At 37.3% G+C, this 19,246-nt stretch overlaps 1 protein-coding gene across 1 annotated transcript in view; it reads left to right on the forward strand.

Moving 5' to 3' along the window:
* Window positions 1-7,880, forward strand: part of LOC126100817 (uncharacterized) — a 157,193-nt gene extending 149,313 nt beyond the window's left edge. Inside the window, exon 13 of the mRNA XM_049911448.1 lies at window positions 7,283-7,880. Within this exon, the coding sequence (XP_049767405.1) occupies window positions 7,283-7,441 (159 nt within the window). The 3' untranslated portion in view covers window positions 7,442-7,880. The remainder of the gene's footprint in view (window positions 1-7,282) is intronic.
* The last annotated feature ends 11,366 nt before the right edge of the window (window positions 7,881-19,246 follow it).

The raw sequence follows: 19,246 nt of genomic DNA on the forward strand, positions 1-19,246 counted from the left end.
ATGTACCAAGCCACGAAGTGGTTTACACCGATGGCTTGATGACTGATAGTTACATTGGCTTTGCTTATGTTCATGGTGGACAGTGTTTTCACTGCAGAGCTGGCGGCCATATCTCATGCTCTTGAGCACACCCGCTCATGTCCAGGCAAGCCATTTCTCCTGTGTACTGACTCCTTCGGCAGCCTACAAGCTATCAACCAGTGCTACCCTCATCATCCTTTGTTAGTGACCATCCAGGAGTCCATATGTGCCCTGGAACAGTCCAATTGGTCAGTGATGTTTGTCTGGAACCCAGATCACGTCGGAATCCCAGGCAACAAACTTGCTGACAGGCTAGCCAAACAGACTACGCAGAAACCGCTTATGGAGATCGGCTTGCAACTGACCTGTGTTCAGTGCTACGTCACAAGGTTTTGCGGCTTTGGAAGATGAAATGGCATAACCTCAGCACGCGCAACAAACTGCGTGCCATTAAGGAGACTTTGAATGTGTGGCAGTCCTCCACGTGGGCCTCTCGCAGGGACTCTGTGGTTCTTTGCCGGATCCGCATTGGCCACACTTGGGTGACACACGGCTACCTCCTGCGCCGTGATGACCACCTCAGTGTCGGTGTGGCGCCCGGCTGACAGTGGCCCATATCTCGGTGAGCTGTCCTTCTCTGCCTGCCTTTGTGGTGGACACTTCAGTTTCTGGACTCGTTGCCATTAATATTAGCTGATAATGCCTCATCTGCTAATTTAGTTTTACATTTTATACGTGACAGTGGGTTTTATCATTCAGTATAAGTTTTAGCACATGTTCTTTGTCCACTCTAACGCTAATAAGGTGTATGTTTCGATGTGTCGCAGAGTGGCTGGCTTTTCCTTTTTATACTCGTGGCCAGCCAGCCACAGTCATCTGCTTTCTTGTTTTTACCCCTTCTATCTGTTTCTTGCTTATCTCTGTGGTTCTCTTTTCCTGTTATGTCCATAGTAGTGTTGGTTGTCCTTCTGTCGTTCTTCTGGTTCTTTCTGTTATTGTGCTCTACGTCTCCTTTTTTTCTTCTTTCCTGTGGTTAATTATTTTACCGGGAACAAGGGACTGATGACCTCGCAGTTTTGTGTCCCCCCCCCCCAACCTCCTTTTAAACCAACCAACTATCTTTGCGCCATTCATTTTGGCAAATAGCTGGTTCTGATATCACACTAAAGATCTGATTTGTATTCCTTTACCCATTTGTTTAGCGAAGTTTACTTCTGAATAGAAGGTGAACATAAAATGAACATACTCTCAAAACAGTGTGCTCTGAAGCATGATTTGTTGACATGGGGTGTTGTAAAATGGATGCCATTCATATTGGTGCCTTACCTCTCAAACAGAAATGTCCCAAATGCTATAGTTTTGATTCATGTGCTATGACCGCTGCTGTCACCTCGTGATGAGGTGGTCCACGAGCTTAAGTATGTGAATCAGGCCCACAAGTCACCAAAGGTTACCCATGACTAATTTAATTCATTATACTTTGGTGAATTCTTACCTGTGTTTGTTTAGTTTGTAAATTGTGATATGTGACTAACCAAAAGCATCAAGTCTACTCTGAGTTATATTGTGTTGTAATCAATTTATATTATTGCTCTTGATAGATTCTGTCTTCAGTTACAGCTATTTTCAAAACTTTCATTTTGTACTTTCTGAGGCTATTTTGTAGTTTGTATGCAGATTGTTGTAAATCATCTTAGTTTTCAGTCATTTATTTCTGGCTGTGTGTAAATAATAATGTTTGCGGAAATGTATTTGTCACCAGCTGGGTTTGTTTGTTTCTGTTGCTGGATTGTTTGGTACATGTATGTGACAAATAAGTTGTGATTAACTGCACTCTTGTCTGAGAAGATAATAAATTTATATGGTATCTGTGTATTTTCCAAGGGCAATTTTTTGTTGGTGTAAGTTGTTATTAATTTTTTATTGCACTCCCTAAATTAGTTATAACTTAATAATTTGCTTAAATTTTGAAAATGATAAATGAATAATCTATCTTTACCTGTCTGTGGTCATCTTCAGACTAAATGCACATGCCGCAAGCAGTGAAGTAGCATTCCTGTCGCATTGTTAACAGTACACAATTGAAGATAACACAGTGGGGATGTTATAAAATTGTGTGCAGCATGTGCTTCAATCTGAGGATGATGATCACTGGCTTGTCAAGAACGATTATGGCAGTGTGAAATTCTGACTGTGTTGTATAAAATACACACTGATGAGCCGAAACATTATGATCACCTGCGCATTGATCCACTGTGGGACACAGAGTACAACAGCAACTCTGCTTGACATTAATTGAACAAGTCCTTGATAGATATCCGGAGGCATGTGGCACCAAATGTCTATGCATGTGTCATAAAATTTATGTAAATTATGTACTGTTGGTTTGTGGATCCAGCGCTGGTTTCCGATAATGCCCCAGATATGTTCCATTGGATTCAGATCACGTGAATTTGGAGGTCAAGACATCAATTTCAGTTCACTGCCATGTCCTCAAACCACTGTAACACAATTCTGGCCTTATGATACAGTTATCCTGCTGGAAAATGCCAGTGCCATTGGTGAAGGCATTAAGCATGAAGGTATCCAAGTGGTCCACAATAATGTTCACGTAGTTCACATAATTCAAATCTGTCAATGCCTTCGATTATGACCAAAGGTCATATGGAAATCCAGAGGTGGTGTTTTGAGCAGTCGTTTTCCTGGATGACAGCATATCCAGATATGCCCAATTACCTCGCAAGAAACTTGATTGATCCAGCCAGGCAACACAATTCCGCTGATCCACTGTCCATTTGACAATGTCATAGGATCGACTTGAAAACATGCAGAGGTCATCTGATGTGCCTCGACACACTTACATGTTTGCACCAGAATTGTATTCTGTAATTCGAATTGCCACAGAACATGACCTATCCTAATTTACAGAGCAGACAAATCTCAGACCACCATGTTCCATGATGAGATGTAAATGTCCGACACTTTGTCACATACTTGGTTCACCATCCTTCAAGCACTTTCCATAGGAGTTCAAGGCAGTAGCATGCAAACATCTGACCAGCTTTGCCATTTATGAGGTGCTCATTCCAGGCACCAAGCCAGAAAAATATGCCCTTTGTTAAAGTCACTTATGTTGGTGGCTTTCCCTGTTTTTGTTCCGTAACCTTTCTATAATGGTTCTCTATTCATCTCTACTCTGCTTATGTACTTTCCTTACTGTATCATTTGTCTGCAACATTAAAGGCAGTATTCAATCTTGTGGTCTGCAGTGGTCATAATCTTTTTGGTTATCATGCTTTAGCCCACTGCTGCAGAATAAATCTGCAGCAATATACATAAATAAGAGAACAATGCCAAAATAGAACTGTAAGTTCCAAAGATGATGCAATCTTTAAAACAGCAAAACATGTTGCACACGGAAGCATCTGCTGACAGCAAAATGTGCCAAAGAATATGCTGTACTTTATAACAACAAATTGCTTTCAGTGAGCATCACATTAAGACTGTTTTCATTTCTAAAAGGTCTCAGGAAAATATTGTATATGATGCTGTGAGAAGCATTACTTTCCACATAAATTTCCTTTTACACAAGATGAATTATGTTTCTTGTGAGGCTGCAATGAATTTCTTAAATCAGATCATTTGACTCTCATTCAAACTTAACATTTTGAGAACCAGCCACTTAGAAGCATTTCAGGCCCAGAAGACTGGACATTTATGCCCTTATTTAAAATTTTACTGGTGCATTTGTGTGTAATATATCTTAAAGAGTAACATGCTAAGAAATACCAAACTTCAAAGTTAGTTTTTCGTATTTATTTTAGTTCTTTCATATATTACAAATTATGCAGTAATGACATCAAAATGTATAATTATCTTCCAAAAAAAGTGAGAGATGAGTTCTTGAGCAGTTTGGGAAAATGTCAAAGTGTTTGAAATGACATGTATTTGGCCAGGTAAGCCACAAAATGTTCAATGCACAGCAGTGAAATGTATAATCTTGCTTGTCAGAAATATTCAGCTGCTGTGATTTAAGCTGTGGTTTTAAGATCCTGCTTAACCGCACGCTCAAGAAGAAAGGTAAAAAAATTTTGACAGACAATATTATATCTAAAAGCTTTGCCTTTCTTGTAGTTAGAGTATGTGTATATTAATTTCAACCATTAACTTTTCCTATTTGTGTGTTTGTGCTACTTAAGTGATGTTGCTATTGGCTGACTACGTATCATGACCTATGCTTTGAATATCTGCTGTCATAGCCTAGTGGAATCACTTAAGCAGAGCCATGATTGGTTGACAGGACTGCATCATATGCTTCGGAAGCTACTTAGGTGTGTTTTGTGCAATTCATATGTATACATTTGTAATACGAAAATATTCAGTGTACATGTTGCTGCACATCAAAGACCTTTCCAGAGCACATTGTTTTTTGCTGGGTTTTGTTTCCTAAAGTGCCAAGAAGTTCTACGCTGATGTATAAAACCTTTACCATTTAAACGATTGATAAGCTTTACAGCAGTTAACATGGAAAAAATGTACTTTCACTCTCAGTGTAGTGTATTTTCATGCAGGAAAAAGTGTATTTTTAACAGGTAAATCTCCCCTCCCCCTTCCTGTGTTCACAACCTCCAGCTACTTGTTGCATGACATACAGGAGGTGCCGAGTCACAGCTAGGCACAGTGAAAAAGAATACTAGAAATGTTCAGCTCTCGGACTACGTCCTTCATCAGAAGTTGAAAACAAACACACACACATATTCATGTGCACATGGCCACTGTCATCTCCTATACCGTTAGTGTTATAAAGGTTATTTCTTATTTGGGTTTAAGGTTTAATTATTTTTGATTATCTTTAAAATAATCAATTTTTGACAATATAATGTTATTGGAAGGATCAAAAATCTACTTGCCAAAAGGTGGCTGGAGCACACACATTTAAAAAAAAAGTTTCATGCATGGAAGCTTTCAGAGTCAGTGGCTCCTTCTTCTGTCAGGTGGTTTGAAGGGGAAGGAAGAGTGGTGAAGGAAAAGGATTAGAGAGGTTTAGGAAAAGGGGCAGAGTTCAGAAAGTCACCCAGAGCCCCCAGGTCAGGGGAAACTTACTAGACGGAATGAGAAAGAAAGAAAAACCAATGAAGCTGTATGTAGAGGTATCGGGCAGTTGGCACAGACCTTTACTAACATACCCATGTTGGTCAAGTATCACAGTAGTAGATCCTTCATCTGCTGGAAGGTTGATGACGGAGTCTTCAGCTTTTAGAGAACGCTGAGCCTGGACATCTACAGAGGACAGGTTAAGGTCATATTTTAGAGACCAGAGGAAGGATTGTGGAGCTGTGCTAGATGTGAGGGATTCTTGGAAGGATTTTGAGGTAGTGGTGATGGATCATGTTGAAATAGTGGTCAGAACTGTTCAATGTCAGGTTTGCTGTTAGAGAGGTTTTAGGATTGGGTTGCAAAGTGTTATTTCCTGTTAACATTACATGTGAAGGAAAGTATGTTCTTCGCCAAAGCAGCATGATTAAATGCAGAGACACTTAGATAATGCAACTGATTCAGGTGGGAAGAGAGGTTTAAACAAGTGGCTGCGAACACTGTACTTTTCTGATTGGTTCATGTGATTGAGTTGTTATCGGTCTGTGAGGCAGTGGTAAAGGGGATGTTGAGGAGGTTGGCCAAGCTCAATTTGTAGGAGAGAAATGATTGTTGATGGTGTGGCTGTTTAGGTGGCTGCAGAGAGACAGAAAAGGAAACAACCACTGTTCAGGTAGTTTAGGAGAAGGTGTGGGATAGCTTTTCAAGGTGAAATCTGGCATGTTGTTGCAGTTAACAGTTGGCTTGCTGGATAACACCATCCCAGGAAACATAAGGGGCAGATAACCGCAGGATTTTGTAGAAGAAAAGTCTTGTGGATTGGAAATTGGCTGATGAGGCATATAGGTCACAAATTAGCCTGGTACGAGCAAGAGATTGCTGTTTTTGAAATGAACCTCATGTAGAGTACGGTTGCATCCAGAAACCGGGTTGTTCAATGTTAGGCCTTTGGGAGTAACTCTAAGGGACAAGTAGGTTTCAAAAGACAGAATATGGGGCCTTAGTTTTGATAGTGCCATAGCATGTTTTCAAAAAGAGCGACTGTAATATGTGATGGGATACATTGCAGTAAGAGAGAATGGTTGGGAGTGTTAGAAATGGTAGGGGTGGGAAAAGACAGAGAACAGAGAATTATTAACAAGAGGTAATGAGTGGGCGAGAATTTCTTACTAGAATGGTGGCCTACATCATACAAAGAAAGATTGGAAAAAAAATCAATAGTGAGTCATGAAAAAGACAAACTTTTAAAAATTGGACAAACAGAAAGTTAAAGTCATCAGTGAAAATGTAAACTATTTTTCTTGGCAAATAAGATAGTGTATGAGGCGGCAGTAAAAGTCGATCAAAGAGGTTTGGCAAAAAACAAATGCAAAAAAGCATTAAACTACTGCATATAAACGAGGTAAGTGGTGATTGGGAAAGAAATTAGATGTCAAATTTGCAAATAGATCGGTGTAAGACAGTCAAGAGGACCCTGCAGTGTAATGAACTGTAAACAAACTATTATAGTCAAATTTGTAAATAACAATGGGTCCATCACGTGCATGGAAATCAGCACTAGAAAAGACGCAGGGCCAAAGTGTTGATTAATCTGCATGGTAAGATAAATAAACGAATGGGTAGCACATAAGGTAGAAAGCAGATAACTTTGTTCTACCCCTTTTCCTAAACTTTTTCCTTCACCTCTCTTCCTTCCCCTTCAGCCAGAAGGAGCCATTGTCCCCGAAAGCTTGCATGCATAAAATCTTTTTTTTATATGTGTATTCTGCTGTCACTGCTTGGTGAGTGGATATTTTTACCTATCCAATTATGTTTTAATCCTGTACAATGGTATTTGATGTTGGCTTCATTTCAAATCTAAGAATGAACATTACTCAAAATAAGTAACTCTTGTCACCCCACTTCTTACCATACTCCCTGATGAATAAGCACAATAATGGCATTAAATGTTGTGGTAAGTTGTTTTTACAACTTTATTTATTTGTTTGATAAAGAAAGTTTTGAGGATCTTGTCCCAAATTGTGAAATGAAGTAAACAGAATGTGTGATAATGTTGCTGTATGGGTGCTAATAAGTACTTACTATACCATCAACAAAATACTTTTATTCAACAAAAAACTCAATCACAAGATTTTAGAAATGTTTGCATTTTCATTATGTGTTGCAGGAATCTCAAAACTTGGAGGAGGTGTGCAGGGCACAAGAGAAGACACTCCAACAGAAGGATGCGGAAATGGAAGTTCTGCAGAGACAGTTAACTGAACTGCAGAGGATAAGGGATATGATATATAATATTTCTGCAGGCAATATGAGACCAGAAGTTTGATTGCCACGAAAAATTCACGCTTACTTCTGGGCAGAATTGAAAGAGAAATATGATAAGAAATATCATGCTAATGGGAAATGCTTTGTTGTTCTGTTTTTAAAATATTGTATAAGAGCAACAATTATTTTTACTTCATTTTGCCAGTGCTACTTTTGTAGTTATTTTAAAGAGTCAAGATAAGTGTTTACTTCATAATGTGAAACATAATGTTGTTTCTCTTACTTGCCTTATATGTGTGTGAGCACAATAGGTGTTCAAATATGCCTGTGAGACTGAATGATACTTCTTGCCACTCTTTGTGCCTTGAGAAAAAGTATCTCCACGGATATTTTTATTGGGGTGTCTTTGACTTCAAACATCACTGTCAACAATTTTCCAATTCCTTCTATCCATTGTGTTTGCATGATGTTGAATCCTGAATATTTTGTACAGTTGGTAATAACAGTATTAAAGTGTTATTTATTTTGTATAATTATATTTTTTTTTGTCTCCACATGATTTCAGTGTTTCAGTTAATACCTTGACAATCAAAATACAGGTCTGTAGTATAATAGTTACATATAAAAACTTCTGAGAATAATAGCATTATATAGCAAGGAAGAGGAGTGCCTATTTGTGAAACACTCAAATGGTAAAGATCAAAGTAGTGCTCATGGTCACACAAACCAAAGAGAAATGTTGACATATCTTCAGGTTTCAGAAATATGCAGTTAGTCACTTTCTAGACATAGTCTCATTACTCAGTCCCATCCCTGAACTTTACCTGTAGAAAGACAGTAGTGTTTTAAATACACTGCAGTCAAGAACAGATTTTACTGTTGTGCATTAACCAGTATACCATATTGAATTGTATCATAACATGCTTGCGTACATTCCTATTGCCTACTAAATTTAACAGCTTCTTGACATCAGTGATGTTAAAAATGTGTGTGCTATGCATAAAAATACAAAAAATGTCGCTTCAAGTTACAAAATAAAAGTCAGCTGCTGGATTCGAAATGCAGTCAACAAAACCATTGTAGTTGTAGAAATATAAATTTACTACACCAACTGAAGATGGATGAAAGTCTGAAACATAAATTATGAATCCGTATAAAAGTGGCTGGTTGCTGCACCAGTTAGGGTGGCAAGCACCAAACTTGCACAAATTACTCCTGTAGCAATTCTTACTTCTTTAGTCTGGAGTACTTCAGTAAATTACTTCTGTAGTGACTACTCTTTTAGTAAATGTTGGAAAGCTCAATTTTTATTTACTTCTTTAGTTGTAACTAACGCAGTAATGCCGTTTTACCAAAGAAGTATGCCATTTCTGCACGCTGCTGGTACAAGCATTACGTTACTTATCGGAAAATATTGATTGTCAACAGACATTATTGCATCACCTTTCACATAATTTATGTTAATTGCTATAATTTTAGAAGCTAGAAAGGATTATTAAGTTGCATTATTAAAATTGGAAAATCTAAATGCTGTTGTACTAATTAATGATAAGATCTGTGTATTATGAAAAAGAAACATGGTATTAATGGATGAATCTATTGTTGACCGCGCCATCTACAGCTATCAATGTCCGTTGGTTGGTTTTTTGTTTATTTATTTTCATTTACACGTCAAGTTCTGTAGGATGGAATTGAGGAGCAAATCGTGTATGAACCCAAAAAAGTCAAGCCATAAGTTTAAGTAAACACAATCAACAATATAGCATAAGAATCAGCTTAATTTTTCAAGGAAATCCTCAACAGAATAGAAATAATGACCCTTTGAGTAAACTCTTCAGTTTTGATTCGAAAACTCGTGGATTACTGGTAAGATTTTTGAATATGGATGTACCTGTATACTGCACACCTTTCTGCACAAGAGTTAAAGAAGTCCGATCTAAATGCAGGTTGTATTTCTGCTGAGTATTAACTGAGTGAAAGCTGCTTATTCTTGAGAATAAGCTGTTATTGTTAACGAGAAACAACAGGAAGGATAAGATGGGCAGTTCATGTGGCAAGAATGTAGGAATCTGAGGTAATCCAGAAGGACAAAGAGGATGATGTCAACCTCAAGTAAGATGGCTGGATGGAGTCGAAGAAGACCTACAGAAGCTCGGATTTAGAAACTGGAAGAGGATAGCATGTGACCGTGATGGATGGCAGAAGCTCTTTGGGAAGGCAAAGGTTCATCCTGGACTGCAGCACCACAGAAAAAGACATAATTGTTCCACCAAATTAAATTGCAGCAAATTTCAAAGAACCATGCAAGGCAGGAACCAAGTGAACAGACACTGACCTTTTCACATGAAATACTGTCCAGTCCAAACACACAAATTCTCAGTCAGTGAACAGATGGCCCAATCCACAATTACGGTAATCCAATACTATTGGAGGTGACTCCCAAGACCAATAATGGTGACAATTCCTCCAAGTCACACACTATCTCTCTTGGCACACAGGGCTTGTTTTTCAAACAGCTGGCCGCAGTAAGGTAGCATTGTACTCCAGGAGTAAGCTCTTACTAACTCCTGGCAGGCACGGAGGACTTATTTTTCACACTGTCAGGGCAACAATAAGTCCAGGAAGACTAACTACAATCACACTGCCTATAAAGATGTCAGCAAATCAGACAAATAAGCAAGCCAAAGATTTCACTCAAGCCAGCATGGCTCAATTAGATTTTAGGAACCTTTCTGTAAGTCTACAGCTGGATAATTAGTATATGGTCATTTCCTTTTTTGATTCAGAAGGAGAGACTGATATGAAGACTGAAGTTCAAATTGCCGTTTTGCTAACTTGATTTAAATATGTATCATTAGAAGCTCACATGCATGGCAAAGGTCATCTGATACAAAGTTTAGAATAGGAAGTAGAGGCTAAGTGTTACAAGAGTAATTCATTAACAATGAGTTAAAACTGAGAACTTAGAGGGTTGTCATGTGAACTTGTTACTGTGTTTCATGAAAAATGTGGAATTACCCAGCAATAAGAATGTAAATTAAAAATAATGAATCCAGGCCCATTTTCTAAACTACCATTCCTCTACTGATCACTCTTAGGGAATCACCTGTAGTAGTAATTGCAAAGATCATCAATCAAGGTATCATTGAACAGTAACAAAGTGTGTCTAATACACTGTTTTGGTAGTGGGGAAAGCTAGGGGTGGGGTGCACTTAGTTCTCATTGCTAGAGAACTAAACCAGGTTACAGAAATGGAAAGAGATTGTCCCATTCTGATGAATAATCATATTTGAAGAGGTAAAGAACATAAGCCGTATGGATCAAATAGGAAGATGCTGGCAAGTACATTTACACCCAGACTCTTCCTCTTTGAAGGAAGGTCTTAACAGTTCAGAGTGCTATTCTTTGGACTGAACATTTCAGTTGACATTTTTACCGGTGTGTTAAATTTAGCTCTTGGGGACCAACTTCTACAAAAACAAATCCTTTATGTAAATGAGGTTCCCATAATAAATTGAACTTGGACAGAATGCATTTTGATGTTAAGGGAGATCTTACAGAAGCTAAAAGAAAAAGTAATCACAATAATCTTCCTTTGGAAAGTAGGAAATAAAATTTCTATAACACATTATACATAACGAGAGAGCTAAGCCTGATCCTCCAACTTTGAAACAATTTCTGTGTCCTAGTCTAAAAGCAATTAGTCATTCCTCAGAGTGGTAGGGTTCTCCCAGAGATACTCATCAAGAACTAATTTGACCAATTCCAAACTATTTCATTTATGAAAACTAAAATCTGTGTGGTGCTGGAGACAGGAGGAAGAAATATTTTTATTAATGTAAAAAGGGATTAATTAAATGCATCTATTTTATTTCATCATAATATCACTTGCTTCAGATCATAGCATTGCTTGTAAAACTTCCAAGGTGAGCTGCGTAATAAGGAACAGTTACACCATGCTATTGCTTTGCCCAAGCTGTGTTTTAAATAAGCATAAGAAGCATTATTATGTGACAGAGAAAGAAGCCCTTATGATAGTGCGGGGTTTCCTGCAGTTTTGATGTTTATTAAGAGACATCATCAAGCTTTAACCTTTTTTTTATGAACAGCAGGTAATTACACCATAGACTCATGCTCTTTCTTCAGGAGTTTGAATTTGAAATACAATACATAAAATGTTCACAAAGCTTTACTTCCAATGCATTGTAATGCTACAAGTGGGAATGAATGATTTGGAAACAACTATGGGACCAGGTGCTAAATATCAATTTTATTTGTTAAATGTTGGTGCACTCAGTAAGAAGGTTAGCAACCTCCAGTCAGCTAAAGTGAGCCAGACATTGAAGGGTGGGAAGGTCTTAAACACTCAACTAAAAACAATGGATAATATATGAAGATGTGCTTTATTGGAAAAACTCTAGTTGAGAAAGATTTTGGAAAATTTGCATACTGGATTCGGTAACCACAAAACTGTTTGAACATATGCTTGAATGGTACAGCGATTTTTTTTTTTTTTTTTTTTTGTACAAAAATGCCTTAAACACCTGATGAAACTTCATTTTTAAAAATATGCTAGAACAGTGAGATCAGTGTTAGTTATGTTAGATGTGCCAAAGGATAAAAGATTTTACCCCACATGCTAAGTACAAATTGTACCCTATAACACCGAAAGGGTTGTGGGTCTTATTCATGGTACATTTACTCAGTCCACAACTGCAGAAAGAAAGTGGAGTTACTTACATATTTGTTTTTATAGTGTATGTGCAAGTGCTGAATTAACCTTCGTTAAGTGAAGTTAGTGTTCATCATTCATCTGATTACACCTCCTTCTGCGTGACAATATAATACTACTTTCTCATTAAATACTTTGTCAAAATTTTGTCCAACACTCACTGTGACAGCTGGAATGCCCCTAGTGGGCATTAGAAACCAGACTGACCATGCGTGATTTAGTGCAGACTTAAGGATACACAATAAACTTTGATAATTCTGTGTGCATTTGCTCAGACTAATATATATTTGTTATGCAGACACATGTAATTTCAGTGGTTTGCAAAGTTTGCTAATTTCTTTATTACTGTGATTATTGTAATCGACAGAGCAAGGGGTGGGTTAGAAACTACAACTCGGCAGATGATTGTGAATTTGTGTTCTACAGCAGACCAAACTGTTTGTATGTTTCTGGGTTAACGCATCAGTCCAGTTTTTGAGCAGGTACCTTACTTTAGCATTTTTGGGAAATAGTGCTACGAAAGATTTAGTTGAAGGATTTGAGGCAGGTGCGCCCTAATCTAAGCTAAATCAGAAAAGGGAAGTTGTACGGTCTTATGAACTGCCTTAATGTCAGTAAGGAATTCCTAAGAGAACTAAAAAGCAAACATAAAGTTGAGGGTAATCCAGAGGATCTTATGCTTTTGGACTTAAGGACATGTCGCCTATATACAGTACATGGTGCCTTTCAGACAGTTTTGTTAGCACTGTAGTGAATCTTGCTCAGTCTCTGAGAACTGTGTGTAATTTAGCCAAGGACTTTCCCTCCCACTGAGCTGATTTCATTAATATTACAGACACCTCTGCTTTTCTGCATAAGTTTTGTGCTGTTAAGTTGGTGCAAAATAAAAACTGTGGCAGTCAGTGCTCAGCAAATATTAACAGCTGCTGAAAAGCACTTGATGACAGTAGAGGGGGTAAAAAAAGGTGCAAAAGGAGGTAAAAGCAAAACATAAGATCTCTATTGGAACTTTTTTGACTCAGAAATTGAACTGCAGGTACAGAACCTAAAAATTTCTAAGTCAGTGTGATGTATCAAAGATATCTTGGCATTCTGGACTGAATGTCTTGCATTTACAATTCACAAAAACAGTTACACTGGCCTTGTAAAAAGACACTTAAGACATAGCATTGACACATCTCACTCTCATAAATCCCTTTGGTGGTAATTGTCTGAGTTGCTAAATATTTTAGAAATCAAGGCAGTAAAAGAAATCCCTGAAGAACTTGATGGGGATCATGATTGCAGTGACCATTCCTGGATGATGGTCATGGGGTTTTGAGTGGACATGAAAATTTGGAGAGATTTATCAAGTTTGCTTACATTTACTTCCACACAGTGCCAGCCTTGAAAGAGTTGTCACTAACCACTCTTCTATTCTGGTTGAAAATTTGATGGCAGTATCTCTCTTAGCCCTTCATACCGTTCATGATGTGGTCAGGTTACTGGGAGTGTTTAGTCTGTACTCATCATGAAGCAGTTAACACACAACTTTCAAAATGTGTGTAGTAGGTATAGTGAACTAGTAGTAGAGAAAAGGGCAGTTGAGAAGTCCTCAAAAGAAAATGTAAAAAAGAGGAAAAAGGGTAGCAAAAAGCTAATAGTGCTATAAAGTAAGAAAACAAAACTCTTGGAAAGTGCTGAGGAAGAAGTTTCTCAGATTGAAGAAGTAGTTGTATGACTAAAAATACCTGCTTGTGACTTCACTTAATGCCTGTGTCCTTGAGAGTAGTCATTTTGTTGATATTTGTTGTGTACACCATTACACTCAACTTGTAATATTAATTGTATGACATATACAACATGTAAAACTTTTACCTGAAAGAAGCATTGGGACTTACGTAAATACTAACATGTGAAGCATACAACTGACAAGGAAGTGTATTACAGCTATCAATGGGGAAGTCAAAGTATGTAGTTGCCAGAAGAGAAAACTATATGTGTAATTTTTATTTATGTCCATGGAACACTGCAATGCGAGAAAATAATGTTTTGGAATGAGATTGCATGTTTCACATTTTCGTAGATGGCGAAACTTACCTCTCCAAAATCACAAAGTAGTTTATTTCCCCTTTATATAATTAGGGTCATGGGCTAAAACACTGCAAGGAATAATGTTCAGGAGCACAGTTAAATTACTTCTCCTTTCATTGTCAGCAAAAATTAGAACTGAACTTGCGCTGCACTCATTTCCTGGTTTCATTTCATAATAACTTCACGAAAATCACTTTTTTGTTATTGTATGTGATTTTGTTGCATAATTTATTTTCTTGATTTGAAACTTTATATTATATGTACATATCCTTTGGCATTTCTATGTAGAGATTCATATTTACTATTCAATACATGGGCTATTGTTCTTTCATATCTTTTATTGTGTTCCAAAGGTAGTGTCAATTACAGCATTTTTAATGAACAATGTTCTTACATAAACAGTTGTGTTGCAGACAGGCATAACAAAAAGACTGTTACACACTGAGCTTTTGGCCAAAGCCTTCTTTAGGAAAGAAAGGAAAACACACACACACATTAATACGAGCAGGCACAAGCCAGAGCAGCCGGCGATAGTAGTCGCGTGTGTGTGTAAGGTGTGCCACCTTGTGTTAATGTTTGTGTGTTTTCCTTTCCTTCCTGAAGAAGGCTTCAGTCAAAAGCTAGTGTGTAACAGTTTTTTTGTTATGCCTGTCTGGAACACAATGTGTCATAATCATGGTGAGTAGCAATCTATCATTTTCATAATTGTTGATATTTCAATCAGGACTTTCCATTGTTTATTCTTAAATCTATAATTTTAGACGTAGTATTCAAGGGAGAGCAGTGATTGATTATTATAACTGACCTTGCAATAATCAAAACCATTATTTATTTGTCTTTTATAAACCCTATATTAATAAAAAAAAAGGGTTATTTAGTTAAGTTTACGGAATGACAGTGATTATACATTTCCATTAAAAGTGAAAATCACCTGGTGAGGGAGCTACTCAATTTGCAATTCATGTAACGTAAAAACAACCAAAATGGTTGGAGCAGGAGTTTTATTAAACTGAACTAAGAGCAGAGAGTTTGTAACTACTGTTCTACAGTTTGTTCCTAGTTTCTTCTTGATATTCTGAAAGGTGTGAATATTATTACTGGAATTATTGAGATGTTACAGTAATCACACACTGCTAGCTAAAGCAGTGCTCCTTTTCTGCTGAATATGACTTCATCAGTGGCACAAAAAATGTTCTCAAGTTCTGCATTGTTGGGCGCTCTGGATTCCTATTCTGCATGAAGGCAGCTTGACTTCAGTGGAATTTAATTAAAGTTTTATCTCATGTCTTGTTATCATTGCTTCCTTCTAGCCAGTAAACATCAGGCCAGGCTCGTCCTCTTTCTGGTGCTAAAACTTAACTATGAATTGTGATCTGCTGTAAGAATCTTCAAGTGGAAAAAAAGGCTATGCAAGAAATTTTTGAAAATCAAAAAATTATTGAAAGTTATTGTTATTGCAACCAAAAGCTGCTCCAGTCAAGTCATTGCTTAGTATAACTGTACAGCTGACAAAGATCACTGCCTGTGGATATACGGTGTGTTATTTCATGTCATGAGAGAGGAGAACTCATTAATCTATGAATGGTTCATGTTATGAATGGCTCGTAATTTCTTTTTCTGTATTGAGAATTTTGTTAGAAACTCACATTAATTTGAGAATGTTTTCTGTTTCTTGAGACTGAAAATCCAGTTGTCACTCTTTCACATCTGTAACAATTCTAGCAACTTGCAACCTACCACTGGGGGCACTTGCTCCATTATATCTGTGAATAAGGGCATAGTTTCTGCATAGTACAAGAATATGTAAACTCTGTTCAGAGCCTCTTTCTTCTTTTACATCACAACAACCACCATAGCATTCCTTGATCAGCCAGCATAATACACATCCTGGAAGCTCTGTCTGATGTGCATCGCACCACTTGTTAAGAGCAACAGTGTTAAAAGAGCAGAGGCTATGCTTGATTTATTACACAAGTAATTTATAGCTGTATTTTGATTACCCATTCAGGGATCCTCAGCATTTGTTGTCTCTATCTTTGTGACCTAGTCATGTTTGCGAATAATTCTAGCCAGTTTTTAGTGATGCAGAACTTTGCCATTGTGCTTAGCCACTGAAGTATCCAGGCATGAATTATGATCAATTCATTGACAGTTCTAATTCTGCTGGTATTTCTTTCCTACTTCTCTAAAGGTCTCCTGCATACCTTGCTGTACAAGTGCCCCTGAAAGAAAGCATCGCGTGTTAGTAAGAGGAGTGCCAATGAAAGGCAGGTTTCCAGGTTTGAGTCTTGGTCCATCCAGCATACAATCTGAAGTTTAAAAACAGTGGGCACTAGACTCTGAAATAATACTTCTCGACTCAGTTTGATCCATTACTGTGTGGAACTAAAGAATGTATCTATTGGATTTCTTTGTGTGTCTGCTCTAATCTCCACATTACCTTGGTCATTCTGAAATGCTACTTGTACATGCTGGAAGACCATGTGTAAACACAGCTTGTTTGAAGACAAAAGTCCCTACTGCATGTTTCAGTTACATTTCTTTCATTACAGTTACACAAAAATTTTGATAATAAAGGTAGATTTAATCAAGCTGTACGCTGCATGAGCAATTGTCTCACAGCTAACATTGCCTTACCACCAATGAAATTTTCTGACATTGGTGCACCATTTTAAACTGGTAACTTTTAAAGGAAAACAGTCTTTGACAAATTTTATTTGAATACTTATTATACGATTTCCAGTCATCTTCATAATTCATTTCATCGAGTTCAAAAGCAGTTAGCCTCGCTCTGTTTATATAAAATGTGCACTGCATTCACTTGTTACAACAAACAGTCATCATTAGAAGTTAAAAATGACTCGGCTGTTAACAGCGTGGACAGTAAGAAAAAATTGAAGAATTTACTGATGCCAAAAGATCTCTTACCTTTTTCTCAAGGCCACTTCACTGCAATGAAATTAAGGTAACTGAACTGTTACAGTCTTCTTCAAATAACAGTTCTCTAAATTTATCCATTATGGTTTTGTAAGAACAACACTGCCTTTCTTCCAAAAATTAGCATTTAAATTCCCTTTGCATTTTCCTGTGTTAATGCAAAATGTGGAGTGGAAGGAAGTCTGTAGGAGTCAGAGAACAGATTGCTGGATGTAATTTTAAGTGAACTTAAGAACGTATATGTCGAAATGGGTAAGAATGGAAAAACTGGTACTTAGTCGCTGCTATTATGGTTGCTACAGAACTTAAAGAAGTTTCCTTTTTGACCTGAGAACAACATAAATGAAGTGCATTTTCCTGCAAGCTGAAATGCTATAGGTGTGGGCGTATGAGCCACATTAGGAAGCAGTGCCAACAACCTCAGTGGTATGAACGTGGGGTAGTGGGGCAGCAGACATGAGACTGTTTGGGTAAGACGCAGAATGGATAGCATTGGAACAAGTGTCCATTAAAGACTAAAAGGAATTCCTCAACTGTGGTGTTCCTAGTAAAACTGAGTACTGCAAATACATATGCAGATGTGCGATGCTGGTTGTCGGGCATAATAAATGGACACATGGACTCGTGTTTGTAGTTAGTCTGGACCTCTTAAGCAGGAAGAGCCTGAAGCCTCCATGATGTAGGTTACATGAAGTAGGAAACAATGATGAAGTGTCATTGGGGTCAACACTCATTAGTTTCAGTGTTGGAGCAAGAAATTTTCAGCAGCATACCGAAGTGGTGCCTCATGTCTGTAAGGAGTACTGTGCAATCCTGGGCTTGACTTTCTGGATAAACATCACACAAAAACTGGCCTATCACAACGTACTATTGAATTCAGTGGGACATTGTTTCAGCTCACAACTACCACTGCAAGAGTTACATCATCGCAAGGTTCACCAATCACGGGGGTGGTACCAAATAACAAGATTGCTTTTGTGTAATTAACTGTCATTAGGACACTGTTAATTAAAAGTTACAGATAACTGAATTTAGCACAAAAGTTCACTACATATAGAAACCCAGGAGCTAAACTTCTAATTGGAGAAAGTGACGTACACCACTTGAAAGTTAAGCATCCTGACTTCCCTGTAAAGTATTTTAAACTACCTAAAACTAATTATCTTCCACAATAATTAAACTTGGAGGTTCTGTACCACTACCTTTTTCATCACAGATTTTTTCACACTCAATGTTGGATTCTGGCTACATACTTTTGTTGTCTTAATTGTTCTGTATAGTTTGACATACAGTATTCATTGATTAACTTACTAATTTCATATAATTCACATTGATTTACGATATGACATCTATTCATGTAAATGAAGGAAATCACAATGCAGAAGAAAAATAGCTTCCATATATTTTTGAGTTCGTAAATGGTAACATTTTCTGTAATCCGAAATTTTATTGATACTTCATCAAAAACTGTAAATTCAAACTTAGCCATATTTCAAAGCATTACATAGTTTTCAAAACAACAATTTGTTCTTATGCTGGTCTATAACTGTCACCCAAAATAGTCAGTTCACAGTTTGAAAATGAACAGTTAACATCTCCATTTGAAAACCTCTTGTTGTTTGACCCAAATCACAAATCTGTATACTTTGCACACAAGAGTACACACTCCTTTCACTGCAAAACTCAATACCTTTTATGTTTAATTACTTACAGGTGATCCTTGTGACCTAATTAATGAACGTCCTAACTGAACTGTGATGTGATCAACAGGTACTGAGGACTGTCATTGTTATCAGACGGATATTATTGGATTCAATGATTTGTATATGGAACTGTTTTAAATGAACCACCACAGTGTATTCATTTTTTACAAATTAATAATGGACTGTGATAAATTTGAACTGGTCATTTTTTGGATAAATGTGAACAGTTAATCTTGTGCCAAAACAGAACAAGTTGCTTCCCACAGTAATTGCTCATGCTGGCCTACAGACTTGTGCTAATTAATTTTCATTGTGAAAAATTGGTCACTATAATTAATAAGTGAACTTCACAAGGAATAAACTGCATGTTAATGCCAGCTAAATTGTTGGTGTTGTGTACATTTTTGAATGCTACCATTCC

The sequence above is a fragment of the Schistocerca cancellata genome, chromosome 9, assembly GCF_023864275.1.
Source record: "Schistocerca cancellata isolate TAMUIC-IGC-003103 chromosome 9, iqSchCanc2.1, whole genome shotgun sequence".
Classification (NCBI taxonomy): Eukaryota; Metazoa; Arthropoda; class Insecta; order Orthoptera; family Acrididae; genus Schistocerca; species Schistocerca cancellata.